At 39.7% G+C, this 20959-nt stretch overlaps 2 protein-coding genes across 3 annotated transcripts; one reads left to right on the top strand and one right to left on the bottom strand.

The window, feature by feature from the left end:
• Nucleotides 1–1878: 1878 nt before the first annotated feature.
• LOC108893913 (carotenoid-cleaving dioxygenase, mitochondrial) lies at nt 1879–10698 on the bottom strand. Of its 2 annotated transcripts, none has more exons than XM_018692379.2 (12): nt 10533–10698; nt 8261–8465; nt 7966–8177; nt 7317–7432; nt 7042–7144; nt 6818–6946; nt 6554–6714; nt 6284–6451; nt 6053–6190; nt 4915–5097; nt 3891–4001; nt 1879–2434 (listed from the first exon to the last, which is right to left on the bottom strand). In XM_018692379.2, exons 1-12 carry the CDS (start codon nt 10558–10560, stop codon nt 2318–2320), a joined length of 1671 nt encoding a protein of 556 aa, XP_018547895.1. In that variant the 5' UTR covers nt 10561–10698; the 3' UTR covers nt 1879–2317. The 2 variants fall into 2 exon arrangements, with proteins under 2 accessions (XP_018547895.1, XP_050934567.1); XM_051078610.1 differs by lacking the exon at nt 10533–10698 and adding an exon at nt 9998–10457.
• A 2043-nt stretch (nt 10699–12741) lies between these two features.
• snx19a (sorting nexin 19a) lies at nt 12742–20375 on the top strand. The gene is made up of 11 exons (XM_018690979.2): nt 12742–14250; nt 14334–14472; nt 14561–14661; nt 14739–14858; nt 15308–15426; nt 15616–15706; nt 15793–15943; nt 16203–16326; nt 17109–17293; nt 17396–17483; nt 17764–20375. Exons 1-11 carry the CDS (start codon nt 12760–12762, stop codon nt 17891–17893), a joined length of 2739 nt encoding a protein of 912 aa, XP_018546495.1. The 5' UTR covers nt 12742–12759; the 3' UTR covers nt 17894–20375.
• Nucleotides 20376–20959: the final 584 nt, after the last annotated feature.

Raw genomic sequence — 20959 nt, forward strand, 5'->3', positions numbered from 1 at the left:
ACTTACATTGGTTGGGAAAAAACTGTTAGATTTAGAGGTTTCCTTTTAAGAGTTTGGTTCCTGTTGCTTTAACCGGCTGTCAGGAACACACAGAGCGTTTTTTTTTTTCTTCTTTTCCCTTTTGTTCACTCCTCTATGGAAATGCGCATCTGTTCTGTGGCCACACACGCAGCCTAAAAATTAAAATGGCAAGCTGCAGTTAGTCTTCAGCTTTAATTCACTTTCTATTTTTACCTATTCCATGTCTCTTTATTTTTTTGATTTGTTGCTGAACCAAGGTGTTCCTTTTCTTGTCCTTTTTTTTTCTTGCATCTTGTCCGCTCCCCCCCAATGGAGACACTCTGTCTCAAGTGTCCCATAAATGTAGTTGTTAAGGTCACAGACTTGGAAATAACCCGTCTGAGGTTCAATGCCAGGCTTCCCCAGTGTTTGCCATACGTTTTTTGACGAGGCAGGGTGGGCTGGCGGTTACAGACTGTCCCATTGTCAGAGGGTCACAGGTTTGATCCCACTTATAGCTGGTGTGCCCGTGCTGAGCCCGCCTCCTTCATAGACGTTACTCCTGGCTCGCTCCTTTTGTTGAAACAGTTGTGTGAGCCAGAAAGTGAATCCGTTAAGATTCACAGTCATACAGCTGAAAGCAGAGAGCTGCTGGTCACGAGGGTTACAATACAGAGTGCAGCATGGTCACGTTGTATTGTTGCTGCTCACAAACCTAAGGTCTCACTGTTGCCCCAGTTACACACAAACAACACAAAGCAACATGCAACAATTGTTCTTTCTGTCTTTTATTTAATCATTTGTTTATTTTCATTCCTGGAAAAAAAATTTTATCCACAATTCCTGGTCAGGTAATGAGTTCAGGTCCTGACTTTGCAGATTCACATCATGACTGAAGGTACTTGCAGGAAATGGGGTCATGTGCTGCCCTCTAGTGGAAAATGTCTGCACCTCCTACACCCGACAAAATCCCTGAGTCACAGTCATTTAGCATGTGCTTTAGCTTTCGAAAAGTCCAGAATACAAACCTTTTGCATTTTAATAATAAATTGTTAGGTAATGAGTAAAATTAAGTACCTAAGCAGTTTCTATGTGAACATATGGGCAAGCAGTTTTTCTCAGCGACCACTGTGAGCATTAAAAGTTAATAATATTCACATTGATTTATCATCTGCTGCAGAACTCATTTCTAGCCTTACTGCGGATAAATACATGTTGAGAGACAGAACAATTCCTCGCATGTGCTTTACCACTTAACCTGTGACACCGTTAACAATCAAAACACAATCATTTGCTCTGAGCTCTGATATTTTCAGGCCATTGCTGTATGAGAAAATCTAATTTAAAAAATAGAATGGAGTTGGATTTTATGACCCTTTTTTCTCTGTGTAGATTACAGGGGAAGAAAAATATTGTAATTAGATAATTGAGAACATTCAGATTCAGGGACAAACACAGCAAAGGAGCCAAGAAGGAAGATGAGCAAGGAAAGGCCATAAAATGAGGACATAAAGAACAAGGAAGCAGATCCGTGCTAAGATTAAGATCTGTGATGAGGCTGATCATTTCTGGTGGAAATCACATATGAGTTACACTTTTACAGATACCAAAAATTGCTAATTTTAGTGTAATTAAAATTGATATTTTGATTTATGTATAATTATTAAAACTCCCAACTAGAGCTATGTGCAGCTTAAATAAACATAATGCATTGCTATCCTTTTCTCTATCTGTTTAACTCAACAATAATCTCACTTATAAAAACCTTTCAACATATGAAGCACATGTTTTTGTGTGTGAACATATTTGTGAACATGACCTTGGCAGAGATTCTGTGTTTTAAGCATGCACAGAGAATAGACAACTTTGTAAATACACTTGCCAGTTCACAGAGGTAAAAATTTAATTGCAAACAGAGTGTATAAAAGTCATTTAACCTTCACAAAAAAGAGTACAAAAGTAAATGTTCATTTGGCACTTGAATGGCCCTGGCAGTTGTTATTCAGCCTGAATATAACAAGTTCCATGGTGACAGTATAATTCATGTATTTGAGGTTGATACAAAAAGAACGTAATTAATAATTATTATAATTATAATAATATGAGTATCATTGAGGTAATTAAGTATTAAAATACTGTTGGAAATCAGTTTAGAAAAGTACTTAATCAACATTCAATCCATAACAGAATGCTGCATATAGTGCAGCAGTAACTCTGTACCTTCAGGAATATAGTGGTTCTAATGATTAAAAATTCATTTAGCATTCTTTGTATCATGCTCAATGTCAGAAACATTTTGAATGTAACAGGACTGGATTTAAGCCGAGGAATTAAAGGTACCATGGAAGCCATAAGGCATGTTAACAGGCACATTGGCTCTTCCCAGCTCTTCAAATGTCTTGGCATCCAAAACCAGGAGGAATGTTCCTTTATCCTGGAGAGAAAAAGTTCGGCGGGGTTACTGTCATAAACCTTAGAAAGCGTCTTATCAGAATAACGTCAGTCATGGTACAACTAAAACAGAATGCTTCTCTGTGCACACTAACAACTGAAACCTCCAGACCTCCAAAGGTCCTGATCCAAGTCCTGTGTGCCTCAGAAACACATGTTGTATTTGTTTAGAAGAGCAGCTTTGACAAAAATTAAATCATAAGAATGAGTACCAGAAGAGTACCAAAACTATCTTTGGTGAGTGCTTGACACCAGTGGTGAGGCAAATAAAATACTAAAAAAAAAAGAGAGAGAGACTGAGAGAGAGAAATATGAATAAATAAATGATTAAATCCAATTAGAAAATTTAATTTGCCATATTAGAGATACTTCCAAACTGTACTTCACCCTCCGAGAGTCTTCCACAGTGATGATTGACAGACTATATCAAAGTGCTGCTGGTCACGACACAGTTTAATTTTAGCTTTTCTTCTCCTTCAGCACCTGATTTGCTTTACGGGGACAGCACAGTTAAGAGAAGGGGGGAGATTAATAATACAGCATAGCACTACTTAGATTCAAGCTGCCAGACATGCTGTCAACAACACCTCTAGCTGGTTCAAACTCTTCTCCTCTGTGCCTCTTAAAATAGAAATAATGGGATTTAACTCTGATTTCAGTTAAAGGTGTGTAATTATTAAGTATTTAATTTGCTTTAGTTATCATACACATGCAAAAATCCTGTTTGGAAAATTCTGGAAACATTGTAGTTTGTTTGGTTTTCCACATTAGTCACAAACCCAAAATAAGATTTGTTTCCAACGAAAATCTCATTGACAGAAAATATAATTTTGTAACAGTATATGTTGCTCGCTCTCTCACTCTCTCTCTCTGCAGACTTAGAGAAACATATTGTTCATACAAGTGGCACCACTAACATGGCCAGAAAACACATTTTCTACCAGTATGCTTCCATGCTTAAGAAAGTTTTATTTTTCTGTATTTAAACTCGAAACTTTCATTTCATGTAAATTCATCGTTGAATATTTATAACCTTGTTCATCTCACCTCATGCATATTTATGATGGATTATGTGTCCGGCTTATAAAAGACTTGGACGAGAAAATTGACGGAGCTCGAGTTGACTTACAGGCCAGCTGCATGATGATAACTAAAACTCAAGAAACCCTATATAACAACCTACAGCAGTAACACACTGACGGACAGATAATAAATGACTGTTTCAGAGAAGCAGATTAACTGAGACACAACAGGGTCTGAAGGTATAGTGGCCCGTTTTTCCAAAATTAAATAAATAGACATACAAAGTAAGAGATTTATACAGTGATATAACTGCACTCTGATCAGCACTTTTATTACTAAATCTAAAATATTTTTTCATGCCACTTGGGTTCTCCTACCACTCGTGTATAAACTCCAGTCTTTATTGACAGTCTTACCTGTGAGGGGGTGAGAACCACAGAGAGGATGACACCATCATCCTCCTCCACAGCATCAGGTGACGGCACAAACACAGGCTCTGACGGGTAGAAACCCCTCTTGTACCAGACCTGTGGTTTATCAATTTCACAAACAGCAGCTTAGTGTTTCAGTATTTTACCTTCACCACTAACTAATTTTAATTAGTACAGTCATGTATCATATTTGCAAGGGCCCAATAAAATGGAAATTATAATTTCTTTTAAAATGTACCTCTTCTCACTAACACTATATACTAACAGCTAGCCTTACTCTGTCCCCACCAAGAAATACTCTGGCACAGTCTGGGCTGTTAATTAGTGAGCTTCACAGGCTCAGGTGGATTTTGTTACCTTTGGACAGTAATGATGTGCAAAGCAGTTCTTTTTAGCGTCCTGAATCACCAGAATCAGTTCATTAAAAAGATTTGCTGTATATTCCTCATGATACCCAGCAAGTGCTGTTGCTTTGACAAACACACCAAACTCTGTTTATAATTATTGATATGAAGTTTTCTTGCTGAACATCAGAGATGGACGCTGTTTTTTAATGACTTTTAAATCTTTTTAACTGATCTACAGTTCAGCATTACTTTACAATCTGCTGGGCCTGATTTGTTTGAGCCTCTAACTATCACCCGGGGCTCATGTTCACTGCATATTACATTCAGTGAACAAATCACTTAGTGAGTGAGTGTATCCCTGCACGTTTGCTTACAACTGACAGAGCTCAACTGAAATGAACGGATCGTTTCAGGAAGTGACTCAGTTCAGTTCATGCACACAAAAGATTTGTTCTTTTGAATGAAATATTCACAAATGACACAACACCAGTGGACAGAGCTACACTAGCTGTTGAAGTCTTTACACCTCAGAAATGATGTTTTGCCTTTTTGGGACCAAGCTTTGGTCCCCATATGGACTACTGGTCCCAACAAAGTCAGTGTTTATACTAGAAAAGGTCCCAATGAGGTAGCAAAAACAAAGACACATATGCCACACACACCTTGACCGTCTTATCATTCAGGTCCATTTTGAGCAGAGAGTCTCCCACCAGGTGTCTGAAGCCACAGCCATAGAAGTAACGATATGGTCGTGTGTTAAATCTGCCATAGTTGATCTGAGGGAACTCAAGGCCACCGTACTGATGGAGGTCATCTCCATGTAGATCCTCATGCTGGCAGAACACCTGTGGACAAAAGGGGGATCAAATGTCTATTATCACTCGTCAACAGAGCTTTTGTCGCACCAGCATTTGTTCACTGGGCATCAGCCTCAGTTTGGGATGCTCATGTGAAAAGGAAGAATTTTATTGTGGAGGTTGGCAGCAACTCTAAAACTTTGTTTTCTATGATATATAAATTGTTAAACCCTGTCTTTAACAATGAGTTTCTTAGCAAAACCTCTGTTGTAAAAGGATTTTGCCAGTAAAATACCAAAACTGCTTTTTAGTCTTCAGAATACCACAAGGGTATGGCTGTTTTAAACTTTTAAAAACTAATTCATGCTTTAATATCAGGTCAATTTGATTATTGTAATTTGTTTTAACACATTAGGGAACATGTGAACAGTTTCATTTCTGCTGGTTGAAAATTTGGGAGGTGGAAATGACTGCTTAAGTCTTACCTCTGAATTACTGTGATAAATTTTAAAGAGGTATAAGTGTTATTAAAACTTGATCACTGTAGAAACCATTTAGAAGAATATGAGGAATTGAATAGCATTGTTGTGCTTCTGTGGTAATACTGCATATCCTCCACTCCAATTTGCACACTTAATTATTATATTGTTCTTTATCAATCCCACTACTGTTATATATTTAGTAGTTACATCATGGTATATAAATAGGTGAATACTTTCTATTCTACAAGTGGTGTGACATATAATAACATAATCAGATTATGAAATTCAATAAATTGTACATTAAACCCAGAAGTATATACAGTAATTCAAATTCAAAATTCACAATTTTCTGCTTGTAAATGAATGTATCTGTAATATTAATTCAGATTGTCAATAATACAACAAACCCAGGGGTCATGTTTTTACATTATGGTATTGTTACTTCTACTCAAATAAGTCTCTTGGATCTGCTGTGGAAAGCTATACATTAAAGGTTATTGATAAGGTTATTAAAAACTCACCTTGACATTGCTGATTTTGACACTCGTTGCTGTACTGGAGGGTCGTGTGTTCAGGTTCTGGCCTGTTGGCATTTCGCTGGTCACATTAAGAGGCAAAACAAAACGCCGGGGGAAAGCCCTGCATATGGTGTTGTACACCTGGGAGGGACACAGAGTACAGGTATAATGCAGTATGAGAGTATTTTAGTGATTCATTTCATCCAGCATGTAATTTTGTAACTAGTTTCTGACCTCATCGAGCCCCTCTCCTGACTTGCGTAAGTTCTGGATGAGGTAGTTGTCGATGGCCTGGCCGTCGTCTGAGCAGCACATGTCCAGCATCAAGAATCTGTCCTCCTCAAAGGCGTTGATCTGATGGAAGGTGGAGATGGCTTTGGTGTGGTACTTCACTGAGCTGACCTGCGGCACAGAATACTCAATTAGACCACCTGAGATCTAAAGCGGGATTTTTTTGTAACCGTGAATAAGTCCTCACCCCTACCCATAGCAGTCACATCTCACCTCGCCTGTACGCTTGTCAACAAGATGGAAGACAGTTTCCTGTTTGGGATCCCAGTAGATGCCCTCGCTCAAAGCCTTCCCCCTCAGCTTACATGTCACTATCTTCAGCAGGTCCATCTTAATTGGCTGCTCGATGAACACCACATAGTTCTCAGACATGGCTGAAAGCAAGAGAAATGTATCACTAGGCTTTGTGGCTGAGGGTGGCAGATGAAAGATACAGATACCATTAATGATAATTGATGTCCAGGAGAGCTCGCTTACCGAAGCTGTGGTAGTAGGAGGGATGGGACTTGTTTGCAGGTACAATGGAACAGAGTATTTTGGCTCCTTGTAGGGTGTCTTTGGCATCTGTCTTCTCAGGGGGCACTCTGATGATGTTGTACAGGGCCCCTGAAACATCCAGGACCTTTTAACACCTTTTACTATTCAATGATCACGATTCAGCCGTAAACCTTAATATTGCTCTCAAGGACAATGGGACTAACCTTTGCTTCCATAAGAGTTGCCCATATTGTATGTGGTACCATCAGGGTCATAGTGTGGGTGGGCAGTGGCTCCATTTACAGCAATGAACTTGCTCCAGTCCACCTACAAAACATCACAGGAGTCAGTGTGTGTTATTGCTGCTGTGTGAGTGGAAAGACGATGATTATGGTTGATATGACTAGACAGAAGAAAGAATCTATGCATATATGTTGCATATAATTAATGAAACTGATGTTAATATTAATATTAGCATCTGTTATGCTCGTGTTAGTACCTTTTCTAATGATTCTAGATTCTCTGGGTTCACTCTGTGCATGAAGTTTGTCTCTGTGCTGACATAGTAGTCACCTTTGTATTTCACAAAGCTCACACTTGCATTGTCTGTGGGCTCTGCAACAACAAAAAACACAGGATTAGTGAGGCCTTTCAAATGAATGAAAGCATTCTTCTTTTAAAAAAATCTTGGTAAACCATTCTGCTTTGTGATTTGCAGCTTGTTACAGTAAGACTTCCAGTGACAATGTAAATAATTTTAGAAATTCCTGGCCTCCTCTCTGGTTACCCCACTGTAGTACATGTTATTATGTAACCTTTTAGAGATTTTCAGAACCTCCACTCCTGGCCTCACCACATAATTTAACAAAACAGTGTTTGCACAAACTCAGATACTCAATTAAATGTGTTCTTTTCTTGATCTTACCCTCTAGTCATCCTGGCTCTCCTGCTCTGTCTCAAATTACCAAATCTACTTGTTGTTGTTCCATTTATACCTCAGAGCAAGCCAGAAATAGGGTGAAGCAACATTCTTGTGCAATGAGTCAACAAACTTGCAACAGATGATTACCGTGATCCTTCCTCTTTGTCAAACAATATCCATTTGTGCTTGTACTTTTTCCCATCCCATCTTTATTCTGTCTACTCACCCATCATCTCAAAGCGAGAAAGGAAGCGCTGAAAGAAGTTTTTGCAGGGGTCAGGCATGGCGAGGGTACCAAATTCCGACATCACGATGCGGTCCCTTTCACTGTTCTTCTTGTAGGCATCGCTGTTCAGAAACCGGCTCATGTATGTCACTTGGCCTTTGTTGATCTTGAACTGGTGCAGCATAGCCATCCCATCGAACCAGTGGTTGTAGCTGTGGTGAAGTAAACACGCTAAGGCTTTGATTGCAAATGCATGTGGAAATTAAGCACGTTGAGGTGGTGGTTTTCAACTCACTGTGTGTTTCCAAACTCAAACTTCCCTGGGCCGTTGCGGAGGAGGTTGCCATTGATCCAGGAAGGAATGGTGCCTTGCACCTCAGTAGAGATTGGCTCAGGGGTCTCCTCCACAGAGTGGACCAAAGGAGCAATTGTCTCCAGTCCACTTAGTGGTGTTTTAAGGCATTTAATGACATTGCCATTGTCAACAGGCTTGTTATCAACTGTAGAAAACAAATACATACACAGTATCATACCCAAATTGCTTTTACCTAAACCAGATAGACATTAAGGGGAATTAAGGGGATGACTGTCTATGCTGATGTCGGTCATTTTGGCTCCTGAGCCATGATGCATTCCAGAAAAACTAAAGTTGTTTGTCCTTATCTGATAAGAAAACACACTCAATTTAACTGCATTGTTTAGCCAAAAGATGAAGAATGGTTTACATTTCAGGAATATTTTTTACAGCCAGGTAGGATTTCTTAGTTTCAGCCTTTTAGGCCTTTTAGCATGCATAAGGAAAAGGGTTGTTTATCTCTGGGAGTGTTTCAGCTGAGAGCAGCTTCTTCTTACACCTCTACTCAAGGAGTGTCAACATAAAAAAGGCTGGATATACAAGTACAGGCAGATATTTACAAATATTACTTCTATACACTTGCGTGTCTAATATTTGTGCTCTAAAGTCCAAAGATGATGATCAGATGCAACATTCACCCTGGTCTTTGTTTATACATGTATTTATACACATTTAAAAAAAAGTCCTATCATGATCTAAAGAAAAAACATGTGATTTAAAAGAACATTTGGGAAGAGAACCTGATAAACAATGGAGGACACAATCATTTGGAGTAACATGTAATGTTAGTGATGTGTGCTCAAAGAACTCAAAAACAGCAGTGAAAATGCAGCTTGTCATGCTGCTTGTTGCAAAACTACATCTGGGGAAAAGTCCATACTAAAGTTCAAAAAATAAATCCTGCACACTAACAGCTGGGACACAGTAACTGTGGTGTCACTGCAGTGTTTCACTGACTCAACCTCCTCAATAGTTTTAAACACAGAGCTTGACTGAATGATGACCACTCTCCAAGGGCGGATTCCAGTGTTTATTAAATCATCTGACTTAAATTATTATCAACAGTGATCTCCACTGTCACCATGGACTGAAGCCACTAACCTAGTTTTCCCTAGTACTATACTGCCTGCAACTCCTCATAGTGGCTTGTTCTTAAAAGTTCTTTAAGTATAAAATGAATATATAGAGTTTCTCAGGGAAGAGGACATACTGTGTGTGCAAAGGTATATGTTGGTGAGCCATTGATAAAAATTCTAATGCAGTTTAATTCATTCTTAATCAACTCAGAGCCATTTTATTTAAGAGATGTTTAGTTTGCTACAATAATGTTTCAAATAATGACATTAGTTTGACATAATATATACAAAACTGAATCAAGTATGCTGTCACTGTATAAGGGTTGTAGAGTATTTGCTACATAAGTATAAGTACATAGAGTACATACTACAATAACAACCTTAGGTTGAACTGTTAAAGACTACTCAAAAATAGATTTACTTTCAGTTAGTTCACTTGGATAATGTTCTATGCAATTTTTAAAAGATATCACGAATTATTATTCATAGTAGAGCATTTCTTTATGTTTTAAAACATGTATTGGGGGCAAGTTTAAGTCAGTAACACAAAACAAACTGCACCATGAAAGAGAAATGTGGAAATTCAGTGAGCCCTACTTACCACAGTTTGTGTTGTGGGGAACGCACCTTCATTTATGGGTAGTCAAATTCACCATCTGATGAGCAAACATGAAGTCTTCCGGGAGAAGTAGCTGTACGTGATACTGTACTAAGTATAGCTCGGTAGTATTTAATCCGGCGATTGCAGCCAATACTATAGCGACTTTATAGCAATTTAAAAAGTGCAGTCTTGTGCCCACTCTAAAATTTGTAGCGTGAAACTTATCACAGAATGAGTTTAGCTGAGGGAACAGTTTGTTCTGTCCTCACACACTGTCTAGATCAGGCTTGGTCGCACATCATCGCGCTGTCAACTCTTCCAGCAGTCAGATCAGATAACTGCGCACACAGTTTGCTTTGCTTCATAAATATATGAACATGAGAAATCAATTCCCAGCGATTATAGTGTACTGCGCTTTTTAAGTGTACTTAAAATGTGCCGGTCGCTGGCTGCAGTACGTGCGCACTGTAAACATCAGCAGGTGAATAACAAACTTCCTGTACAGTAAGACGTCAAAGAAATGAAGGAGGCTCACCTGAACTCTCTAGCTTTACGGGGGACATGACAATGGTTGGCGTGGATGGATTCAGCTCCTGCTCTCTACGTCTGCTTCCAACTGGACCATAAACTGCTCACTGGTGAGCATGAAACCGCCACTGGAGCAGCATGCAGCAGCGCTATTATATAACCCCGTTATGTAATGCAGTGTAGTCCGAGAGAGAGAGAGGGAGAGAAGAGGAGAGAGAGGGTAGAATGACACACGTAAAAAATTGCTTTCTTTTCTGTTAATAACTCTGTCCCTCAGGACACACACTTACACCTGGTTCTAGTAACAACAGAAAAGAAGTGTATTATACTAGACTAATTATTATTATTATTATTATTATTGTTATTATTATTATTATTATAACTTCAAAATCTAGATGACTAAACCATCAATGAATTAAGAAATCTGGTATGTCAGTACCTACACCAGTATATGGTATTTGATGCAGTACCATCAGGTTTTTTCAGACTATTGCAAGACATTAATGCACGATGTACAGATTAAGACAGGTATTATGTTCAATATAAAAGACAGAAAATGCATAAAATGTCCGGTATACTGTATCAGTCATATTCTCCATAGCCCTGGAACTTTTCATAGTAAACTCTGTTGGAACACAAAATATTAATTGAAAGTTAATTTGGTCTTACACAAATGTTTTCAGCAAAGTTAGAGAAAATCATACACTTAATTTATATGTGCATATTTTAGGAATGTATTATGTAAAAAATATTATTGCTCATGTGGAAGATGTATTTGATACTGTGGGAAGATTTATTTACAGAAAATGGATGTAATATATTTCTATGCAAACAAATATGGTTGATATGGGTCAAAGCCATGTTTTTATTTTAAGTCATTTTATTTCATATGCCAAGTGCATAATTGCAAATGGTCTCAAAGAAAACTGAGGCACTACATGAACAATTATCTACAACACCTTGAAGACCTTTAAAAAATAAATCTTGTTCCTCTTTGCTTTTATTTTTGTTTTTACTTATTGTTTGTTTATTTGTTCATTCATGAAAGTTTTTGTTTGAGACCAGCTGTAGAGGAATGAGTAGCTATCCTACAGACCTATGAGTACCAGGATGTCTGCTCATGTTGGACACTCATGTGGACACCTAACAGCTAGTTATCTCTCCATATGGACTGCGTGTGCCTATCTTGACTGGCAGACTGATCCAGATAATCTTTGCTAGAGGATTAAAGTCATGTCCCAGAGGAGGAGGACGTCCCATACGGCTTGTATTCGTGCTATAAAGCTCTGATAACAACCTTCCAGGTAGGCTAATTAATGTATGCTTTACTGTCACCTTGTTGGCTTTACAAGGGGGATGAATATTCCTAATAGCTGCAGTCCCATGTCAATTGACTACGGGCTAACTACCTATGCTAGGTGTACATTAGCACAATCTGTGACATTAGCTGAGGGCTAGGTATATCCTAGAGTAAATCTGGAAACAAGTTTTCGAGTGGTATTTCTCTCGAAGTTTAGTCAAAGTGGCAAAGAAAAGAGCAATAAAACAGTAGGCTGGTTTCAGTGTTATAGCTCGCAGAGCAGGAGAATGGCTACCAGGTGAACTGATAGGTTGTAGTGTAGATATTGCCGTGGCAACAAATCCCGCTCTGACGTGGTAATGTTGACGTTTGCTCTCTACGTGGAAACGGTTATTATAAAGTTGCACCAGGAGTTTGCTGTTGCTGTGGAAAGTAACTAAGTACATTTACTCAAGCACTTTGCTTTTTAAGTACTTGTACTTGAGTGTTTCGAGCTACTTCCTATTTCTACTCCTGTAGCGTAGTGTACCTTTCACCTCAACTAATGCTAAAATTAAGGTGAATTCATCATGGTTAAAGATATGACTTTATTGATCCCACAGGCAACCCAGCATTGTATTTAGTCAAAAATAAGCCCCACTTTTACAAGCTGCACCATCAATATGTAGTACATATGGATGCATCAGTATTTAGAATCCAGTCATATAATATAGCCGACTTTATTCTTTATTCCACTCTGCATAATGAGTGTATTTTAATACAAATAATTTTATTAAAATTAGAGGTCAAACTTGGAATGCACTTGCAATAAAACACTTCTATATTGTGGTATTACTACTTCTTCTTAAGAAAAAGGTATAAATACTTATTCAAGTAAAAATAGCTTATGTCATTGTCTTTTTTTGAACAGGGCACATTTCACTGGCTGACTGTAATGCCTTCCTCAAAGAGCTCCAACCACTGGACTCTATCAGAGTTACTTGGGCAGCGGAAGCTGCTGGGGCTCGGAGCTCTGCTGGCATGGCTCGTCCTCTTCCATCTCCTTGTGAACGTTTGGCTCCTCTGCATCTTCACCAGTCTCCTGGTGGTCCTCGGGGGTTGGCTGGGGTCCCGTGCTGTACTGGATGCAAACAGCCTTCTCCACTTAGAGCATTTTTTGCCTCTAGGTACAATTACTCCTCCGCTGTACTCACCTGAACATGAGTGGAGGTTGAACCATGAGATCGACTGTGCCGTCCACAAAGCAGTGCGTGACTTTGTGTCTTCGTGGTATCGTACTCTGCTGCCAGAGGTGGAGGGGGAGTTTGAACGTGCGGTGCGTAATTCGATGCTGGAGTCAGTGATGGAGCTGAAGGAGCGTGCACGGTGTGTGGACAGAAAGGCGTTGGTTCAGCGGCTGCTAGAGCTGTACGGCTGTCACCTGCAGAGCTACATGACGGTGAGACAGATACAGTCAACACAGAGGGAGGGCGTTAGCCTCTGGCAGCTCTACAGTAAAGTGGATGCCCCTCACCCAGCTGTGAGCAGTGCAGCCACTGAGCTCAGCTACTCAAGAGCTCTAGTTAACCTCGTCCTACATGTGCTTGTTCCATACCCTCAGATGGAAACCAGGACTGGAGGTTACATGGTTACAGAGCTTATCACCTGCAACGTTATGCTGCCGCTTATCAACAGGCTGTCTGATCCTGACTGGTTGAACCAGACCATTGTAGACATATTCGCCAGGTCCAGAGAGCCTCAGGAAATCAATGTGGATGAGCTGCCAGCAGCTGCTCTATACAGATGTCAAGTCCAGCAGGAGTCCTGGACCACCTGTAGGTCACTGTCCTCTTCTGAACAAGCAGGCCTCTCCAGCAAAAGCACCTCTGACCTCGACGATCCACAGAGCCACAGTATGATCTGCGACAGGGACTTCTCTCAGAGCAGCATGGTTAGCATGGCGTCTCTGGAGAAATTAGAAAGCTGCCACCCAGGTTTGCTCACACCATGCAAAGTGAACTGCTGTTCACTCACATCTGGCCAATACGCCGAGTCATCAGAGTCCAAAAAGATTTCACTGGACTCCCTAATTCAGTCAGACTCAGAAGATGACCTAACGGGAAGGTTTTGTGACTGTGGTCCTCCAAAAAACTTCTGCAACATTAGCACTTTAAAGGACGAGGAGACCATCGGCTGCTTCGGCCCTCTGAAAAATCTCGGGCCGAAGGTGATTGTGCCTGAGGACTCCCAGTGGCCGGCAGGTATAGCCCAAGAGAAATCCCCATCTTGTCCTCCGAGAAGACTTTGTCTAAACTCCTACAACTTTGATACTCCCAGTAACCAAGCTGCACCTGTGCATATCCAGAACATACACATTTCTGGTACTGTCACTGCGAAGGAGCAGCGTGGCACCAGCACACATCCCTATACTCTCTACACTATAAAGGTAACACCACCTCTTGCAGCCTTTAATGTTTGACTGATATTTGAATATGTTTCACATGTTGCCCTGCACTTACTGTTTTACAGTTTGAGACAGTGACTGAGGCAGAAAACGATGCCACTGTACAATCAATGTCCTGTCACACTGTCAACCGGAGATACAGCGAGTTCCTCAACTTGCAGACGCGTTTAGAAGAGAAGCCTGAATTAAAGAAATTAATCAAGAGTAAGAAGTTATCCTCTGCTTTATTTGACATTGACCTTTACTGAATAAAGATAGATACATGATTGTAAGTGAATGTTATGCATTTCAGATGTCAAAGGCCCCAAGAAAATGTTCCCTGACCTTCTATTTGGCAATGCAGACAGTGAGAGGGTCGAAGCCCGCAAAAGCCAATTGGATGCATTCCTTAAAGTAGGTATTGGGATCATATCTTCTCTGCATGATGGATAATGATTCGCATGGTCCTGTAATTTGAATGATCTTTGCAGCAATTAAGCAGCATTCCTGAGACAGCCAACAGCGAGGACATGCAGGAGTTCCTGGCTCTCAACACAGATGTTTGCACATATTTTGGAAGAAAACCTTTTGTCAAGTCAAGAATTGATAAGGTGAGAAACATAATGTAGCTCTTACAAAGACCATGCAGTGCAATTGTAAGGAAGTTAAGATGTGATTTTTACGCATTTCTTCAATAAAATGAAAGAAAATTTGCACAATCAAGATAAAAGTTTGCAAATCTTAAAGGAACAGTTCCATATTTTTGGAAATACATTTACTTGCTTTGTTGCTGAGATTTGGATTAGAGAAAATTGATGCCACTCACCTTTCTGTACGGTAAACATGTAGCTGAGGCAGCCAGGTAGCTCAGCTCAGCATAAAGACTGAAAGCAAGGGGAACAGTTAGCGTGTCTGTGCAAAGGTGACAAAATCTGCCTGCCAGCATCTTTAAAGGTCACTTATTTACACTATGGAAAGTATGATCTGACTGCATATTTTCTTTGGTATTTTTTCTGTATTTAATTATGTCATCTCTTCTCCAACTTGATTTCCATTACAGATGATGGAAAATGCTTTAGACACACTGAAGACTGCCTTCCCTTATCCTGAGCCCCTCAGTCCAACAGAGGAGCTTGAAGGAGACGTTGATGGAAGAACGATGGACTACAGAAAGTACAGGTGAGGGCTGTGTATCAGCCCAATGCAGAGGTGACCCTGTTACCTTTTAATAACAAAGCAGTGCCCATGTGTGACCCCTTCATCACATTTTGCATTTACCAGTGATTAAATCAAAAAAAGTTTTTTCCTGGTTTTCTGTGTTTTTTTGACTGTAATGGGGGACTTCTGTTTTTGTGGTTCATTCATCAGGAGGCTTATGTTCCCAAGCAAAATTTCCCCATCTCTCAATATACCTGACCTACATCCTAAAGTGACATACTGCTTTAGTGAGGGCAGTGCTGTAAGTTACCATCTCATGATTAATAAATGTGGTGTTTGAAATGGACACAGCTGACCTTTTTTGCTTTGGTCATTGTGACTCGTCAGGTCCTCAACGGCATGTCGCTGTCTGGCCTGGAGAGCTTCGTCAAAGAGCAGGAAACACTTTTGTGTGAGCAGAATGGGAAAGAGAGAGCCAAGCAGAGCTGTGAGCGGCCTGGCAAAGACAAGAGGACTTCAGGAAAACCTCATGGGACAGGTTGGGATTTGCACAACAGTCACGTCTTTGTCAGCTTTATCCTACGCAGCATTCCTTGCAGACCTAGAGAAGCAACGTGCAGTAATATAGCATCACCACTTGGGTGCAGCAAAAGTCCACTGAGGAGGAGTCCAAGCACTCACTTCCCACCATCAATGTGCTCTGCTTGCATCAATGTGTTTTGAGTTTTTTAAGGTATCCCCCTGTTCCCATTATTGTGTTATACATTTATTCTTGATGTTTTTAATGTGTACTACAGACACAGCTGTGGCAGATGTTGCTCTGAACATCTTGTGTCTGCTGATGAAGGACCAGTGGAGTTGGCTGTGCACTGAGAATATACAGAAGACCATCAGACTGCTCTTTGGCACCTTCATTGAGAGGTAGCTGTTTTTTTTAGCTTCTGCGTAGCATTCATCAGTACTTTCCTACTGTACAGCCAGCTGCAACATATAAATAGCTCAGGTCCCAGCACTGTGAAGAAGGAAGGTATGTTGATAAGAGTTAGTACATGAGGTACAGGCTAAGACATTTTTATAATGCTTTGTCTTATAATAAAGACACAGCAGTGACATAGCGGTAACAGAATTGCTGCAACTGATGCTACTCACACATGAAAATATTATAAAAATATATTCTTCCTTCATACAGCTGAACATCCAGACAGTGGGGCCTTTTGTAGTATACGGGACAGCTTCATGAGGTACAAAGTGGTTTGTGGCACATGAATGCTGCATTGGGTTTGCCTTTCAAAATATTATTTTTTCCTCCAGTGAAATGTTTATGCTTTAGTGGGTACATAGCTTTAAACAAAGACTCTAGAATTACCACTGGGTTTGCTTTGCTGTGGGAACTGGGCTTGTCTAATCTCTAGTGCTCTGCTGTCATTAATTGATTATTCTGGCCTCCATTTTTGGACATGAGATGTCTGTGGGAGTTGTGGGGTTCACTTAGCATGTCGGTAAATAATGTTCATGCCCCTGCAATGTAAAATAGAGATTCAGGAATGCTTGGTTGTGTTGCTTTCCCTTATGTGCTTGTCTTTCACTCTGTCCTAATCAATTAAAGCATGTTGCATTTATTTTCAGTTGTTTGTTGTATACAGTGGGAGATATGTAGAATATAAGCAGACACAGTGGCACTAAACTACTTTTTTTTGTCTCAGATGGTTGGATGTAGGAGTTGCCCACCTTACCAGTGCCCCCTGCTGGGTGATTTACCTACAAGTGCTGCAGGAAGCTGTGTGGCCAGGAGGCACGTTACCCGCTCAACCACGACCAGAGCGTAGCGCTGCAGAGAGAGAAGAAACTAAGGAGCAGTGCCTGGACTGTCTAATGCAGCTTCTCCCAGGTACTCAGCAGCTGTTAGATTCAGACTTTAGCATTTTGATTTGCAAGGCTCTTGAAACTATCTTGTCCTTTTTTGATTTGTTCATTATTTGTACTTTAACAGAGCTCATAACTGACATGCTGGGCAGTGAGAAATACAGAGTCAGCTTGGAGACCATGCTGGCATCTCTACAGGACCATCAGATAAACAAGTGAGTCAACGACCACACTGTTGAGTAAATATGCGTCTGATTCTGCTGATTTAAGATGGCCACACTCAGGAGCAAACAATTAAACCAAGAGCTGAGACCACTTGATCACTGCTGACCACAGTTACCATACCTATGATATTATACATTACAGAATAAATGTTCAAGATAGAAATGAATGTTCTGTATTTATTTTTAGAATCCATACTATCCATGTAAGCATTTGTTTCTGTGTCAGTCGGTGTCAGTCTGTCATTAACCCTGTTTGTGTGATTATCTGCAGGCATCTGATCTACTGCATCTGTGACCTGCTGCTGGAGTTTCTGATCCCTGAGTCGTGTGACGAGGCCTTCCAGAGGTCTCTGCTGCAGAGCCTAGCTAAAGACTCAGAGAGGGACAGTCCTCACACATGATCAGCGCGTGATAATGCTAATAGTTGGAGGCAACTGATGGATGATGTGAAGTACACAGGGGTGAGGGTAGTAATGAATTCATAATGGCCTGTAGTAACTTGGTTCTGTGGGGCACTGGCACAGAATAGCAGCAGTCATTATGTCTCAGTCATGTGGGTCCACCCGCCTTGAGGGATTCATAATAAACATCCCTGCCTTGTGATTTACAGTAAAATAAAGGTGATACAGGCGACATGAGTGTCTGTTTCTGAAAACATCCAGAGGGGACGCATCAGGAGGAAAATGAGAGTGGACTCTTAGTTATGATGCAAATAGCCAGTCACATAATCAAATATCAACTATTGTTCTATCCCAAACCATGTCAAATTTTGTTTTATAAGCAGGACACCAATACCTACAGGCAACACTGGCCTATGCTCTGTAAGTATTTCTTTTTATTTTTTTATTGATCCATTTATTAATTCATTGATTCAGATCTTTTTTTCAAGACCCTATTGGAAATTTATGTAAAATCAGCTTATTTGTTTGTGAATTTCATCTTCATCACTTTGCTACTCTGGTAGTGTATTTTATTTTGATAGTACTTTTTCATCTGTTTCTCCTGTGGGCTGAGGTGTCTATACAAGACCATATTTAGTTTTAACACATATATTTTATTGTTTTTACAATAAAATTGTGTGTAGTGTAGCCTTAAGCTAAAAGAGTTTATACTGGCATTGGCAGTGATGTTTCCAATACCTAACCACCATGACAACATGACTGTAAAATCTGGACTTGCTTTTACCTGATGGTCTGTGGGAACCATTTTTGAATTAATAAATTCATCAGAACATAATAGTAAAAGCACTATTCCATGTGCAAAAAGAGCTTTTGATTTGACACATGTACTTTCAATAATTCACCCAAGATCCCAGACTGATATTTCATTGATAAAAGTAATTTAAAAAGAGTTAGTGCAGGCAGTGTTATAGTCTTCCCATGATCTTTTGATCCTGACCAGCCTTTGAAAAATACTCACTGCTTCACAGACGATTTCTTTGATGAGGCTGTAATAGCGAGAAAGATTAACACCTTACTGCATGACTTATGAAACCACTGTGAAAAATATCCCTTTTATATTTGACGTAAGTGGTAAATTAAGAAAGACGAGGAACAAACTCGCCAACGTCTATAAAGTGTTTCCATATGGCAGTGTAACCCAGTTTAACATGAAAAACATTTTTGCCTACAAAACTGCACCAAATGTTTTTCTCAGATTAATTCAATTCAAATTTCAGGCCCCTTGTAACATAAGAGCAACAGATAACTTTAAGTGGCATCAGTACAGATTATAGCTGCAAATGCTGCTGGTAGTTATCATTATAAGACACAGTCAGTTTAAAATGATGCTTGTTAAGCAGTGTACCATATGTAAAACTATGAGCGAGTATCACCATGTTAGAGACGAGTAGAGACAACACTTCAGTGTCTCACTGTGTGTCCTGTGCAGGGATGTGATGATGTGCCAGAGATCAGCAGAGTGAAAACACTCATATTTCTAGTGTGAAAAATTGGGATTTACCAGTGCGCTAATATTCCCCCTCTGCTCTCTCCTCTCCCTGTGTGTTGGAGACAGACATTTTAGCAGTGGTCAACTCTTTGATGAAGTTATCTTGTTTGTGAGGAAAAGTGACTGCTCTCATTTCATCTTTGTGGAGCTTTAAAATGACATTGTGTCTAAAAGGTGAAGTTGTATAGGGGGACACGATAACAGGAATACCTAACAATAAAACACAATCCAAACAACATCCAACCTCATCCTTTTCCTGAAGCTGATGATCTGATGATCAGATGTCAGTGTATAAATCTTCTGCCTTTGTTTCCACGTGTAGTTCAGGAGGACTTTATAAATTGGATCTTAGGAACACTTAGCACAGCTGGCTTCCTTTCTCATGATATCATGGGCTGATACTGGCGGGCTCCCACCTCCTGTCTCATGCTTTGGGACTTTACTGGCAACCAGAGGAGACAAAAACACTCAAGCTGCATTGACGGTGGCCCCATATGTCTTGATGTCAAAGCAGCTGTACTTTCACCACAAATCTTTCAATGGGACAAACATCTGTGAAATTTCACAACTAATCTCTGACTGACACATGGAATACTTCAATCTCAAGTACCTATAGAGGATTTGTTGACTCCTTTCAACTGTGTTTAGAAATGTATTATCAGTTATTTAAAAATGTCATAAGATATACTGGATTTGAATAATTTTGCTGAGCAACGAAACTTGAAATGAGTTTTCTTCCTTATAGTAGCCTACTTGAATGTGGAGAATGCCATATGCTTTGTGTATGTGAATTATTATTATTATTATTATTATTATTATTATTATTATTATTATTTGGTTGCTGTTTTTAAACAAAACCTTTACCATCCTACTAAAGTCATTTACAGTAGGCTGTGTAACTGTAATTACACAATAAAGATCTTCATAATGTTACATTACATTCATCTGGCAGTTGCTTTTCAATGCAACAATAAGGGCAAACCACATCGTGGTATAGCTGGTGGATGGATGTCTTTTAAACCCATGACTAAAAGCATGTCCAGTGCTACAGTACAAGTGCTTAGAAAGGTTTTTTTTCTCTTATTAATTATAAACTATGTTTAGGCAGCTGGACTGAACTTTCTGTTGTGGACTCAGCACAACCCTCAGGCCTTTTCTCGTATTTATCCACAGCAGAGATGCTCTCATGGCATGTAATATAAACTTCAGACTTAAATTTGTTCAAACCTGCACAGGTTATTTCCAGTAAACTCACAACTAAGTTAAATTACATCTCATTTAACAATTCAGGCAGTGATTAATACCATGAACTTGACATTTAGGGTTTTGACTGAAATTTCTCAATAACTTGGATAGATTATCCATGAAATTTGGTACATACTTTTGGCTAACTTGTGATAACTTTTCATCTACCAACATCATCTTGTCAAAATCTTAATTTGTCCGATACTTTGGTTTATGACTAAACACCTGCAAAACTAATAATTTGTGTTTAGTACTAATAAGCAAATATTAGA

The sequence above is a fragment of the Lates calcarifer genome, linkage group LG20 (assembly GCF_001640805.2).
Source record: "Lates calcarifer isolate ASB-BC8 linkage group LG20, TLL_Latcal_v3, whole genome shotgun sequence".
Taxonomy (NCBI): domain Eukaryota; kingdom Metazoa; phylum Chordata; class Actinopteri; family Centropomidae; genus Lates; species Lates calcarifer.

Coding starts and splice junctions, on each gene's coding strand:
- snx19a (XM_018690979.2), top strand. CDS start 12,760: ATGCCTTCCTCAAAGAGCTCCAACCACTGGACTCTATCAGAGTTACTT. Junction 14,251..14,333: donor ATACTCTCTACACTATAAAG/GTAACACCACCT, acceptor ACTGTTTTACAG/TTTGAGACAGTGACTGAGGC. Junction 17,294..17,395: donor TCTAATGCAGCTTCTCCCAG/GTACTCAGCAGC, acceptor GTACTTTAACAG/AGCTCATAACTGACATGCTG.
- LOC108893913 (XM_018692379.2), bottom strand. CDS start 10,560: ATGTCCCCCGTAAAGCTAGAGAGTTCAG. Junction 8,466..10,532: donor CGTAAAGCTAGAGAGTTCAG/GTGAGCCTCCTT, acceptor TGTTTTCTACAG/TTGATAACAAGCCTGTTGAC. Junction 7,145..7,316: donor ATCTAGAATCATTAGAAAAG/GTACTAACACGA, acceptor GATGTTTTGTAG/GTGGACTGGAGCAAGTTCAT.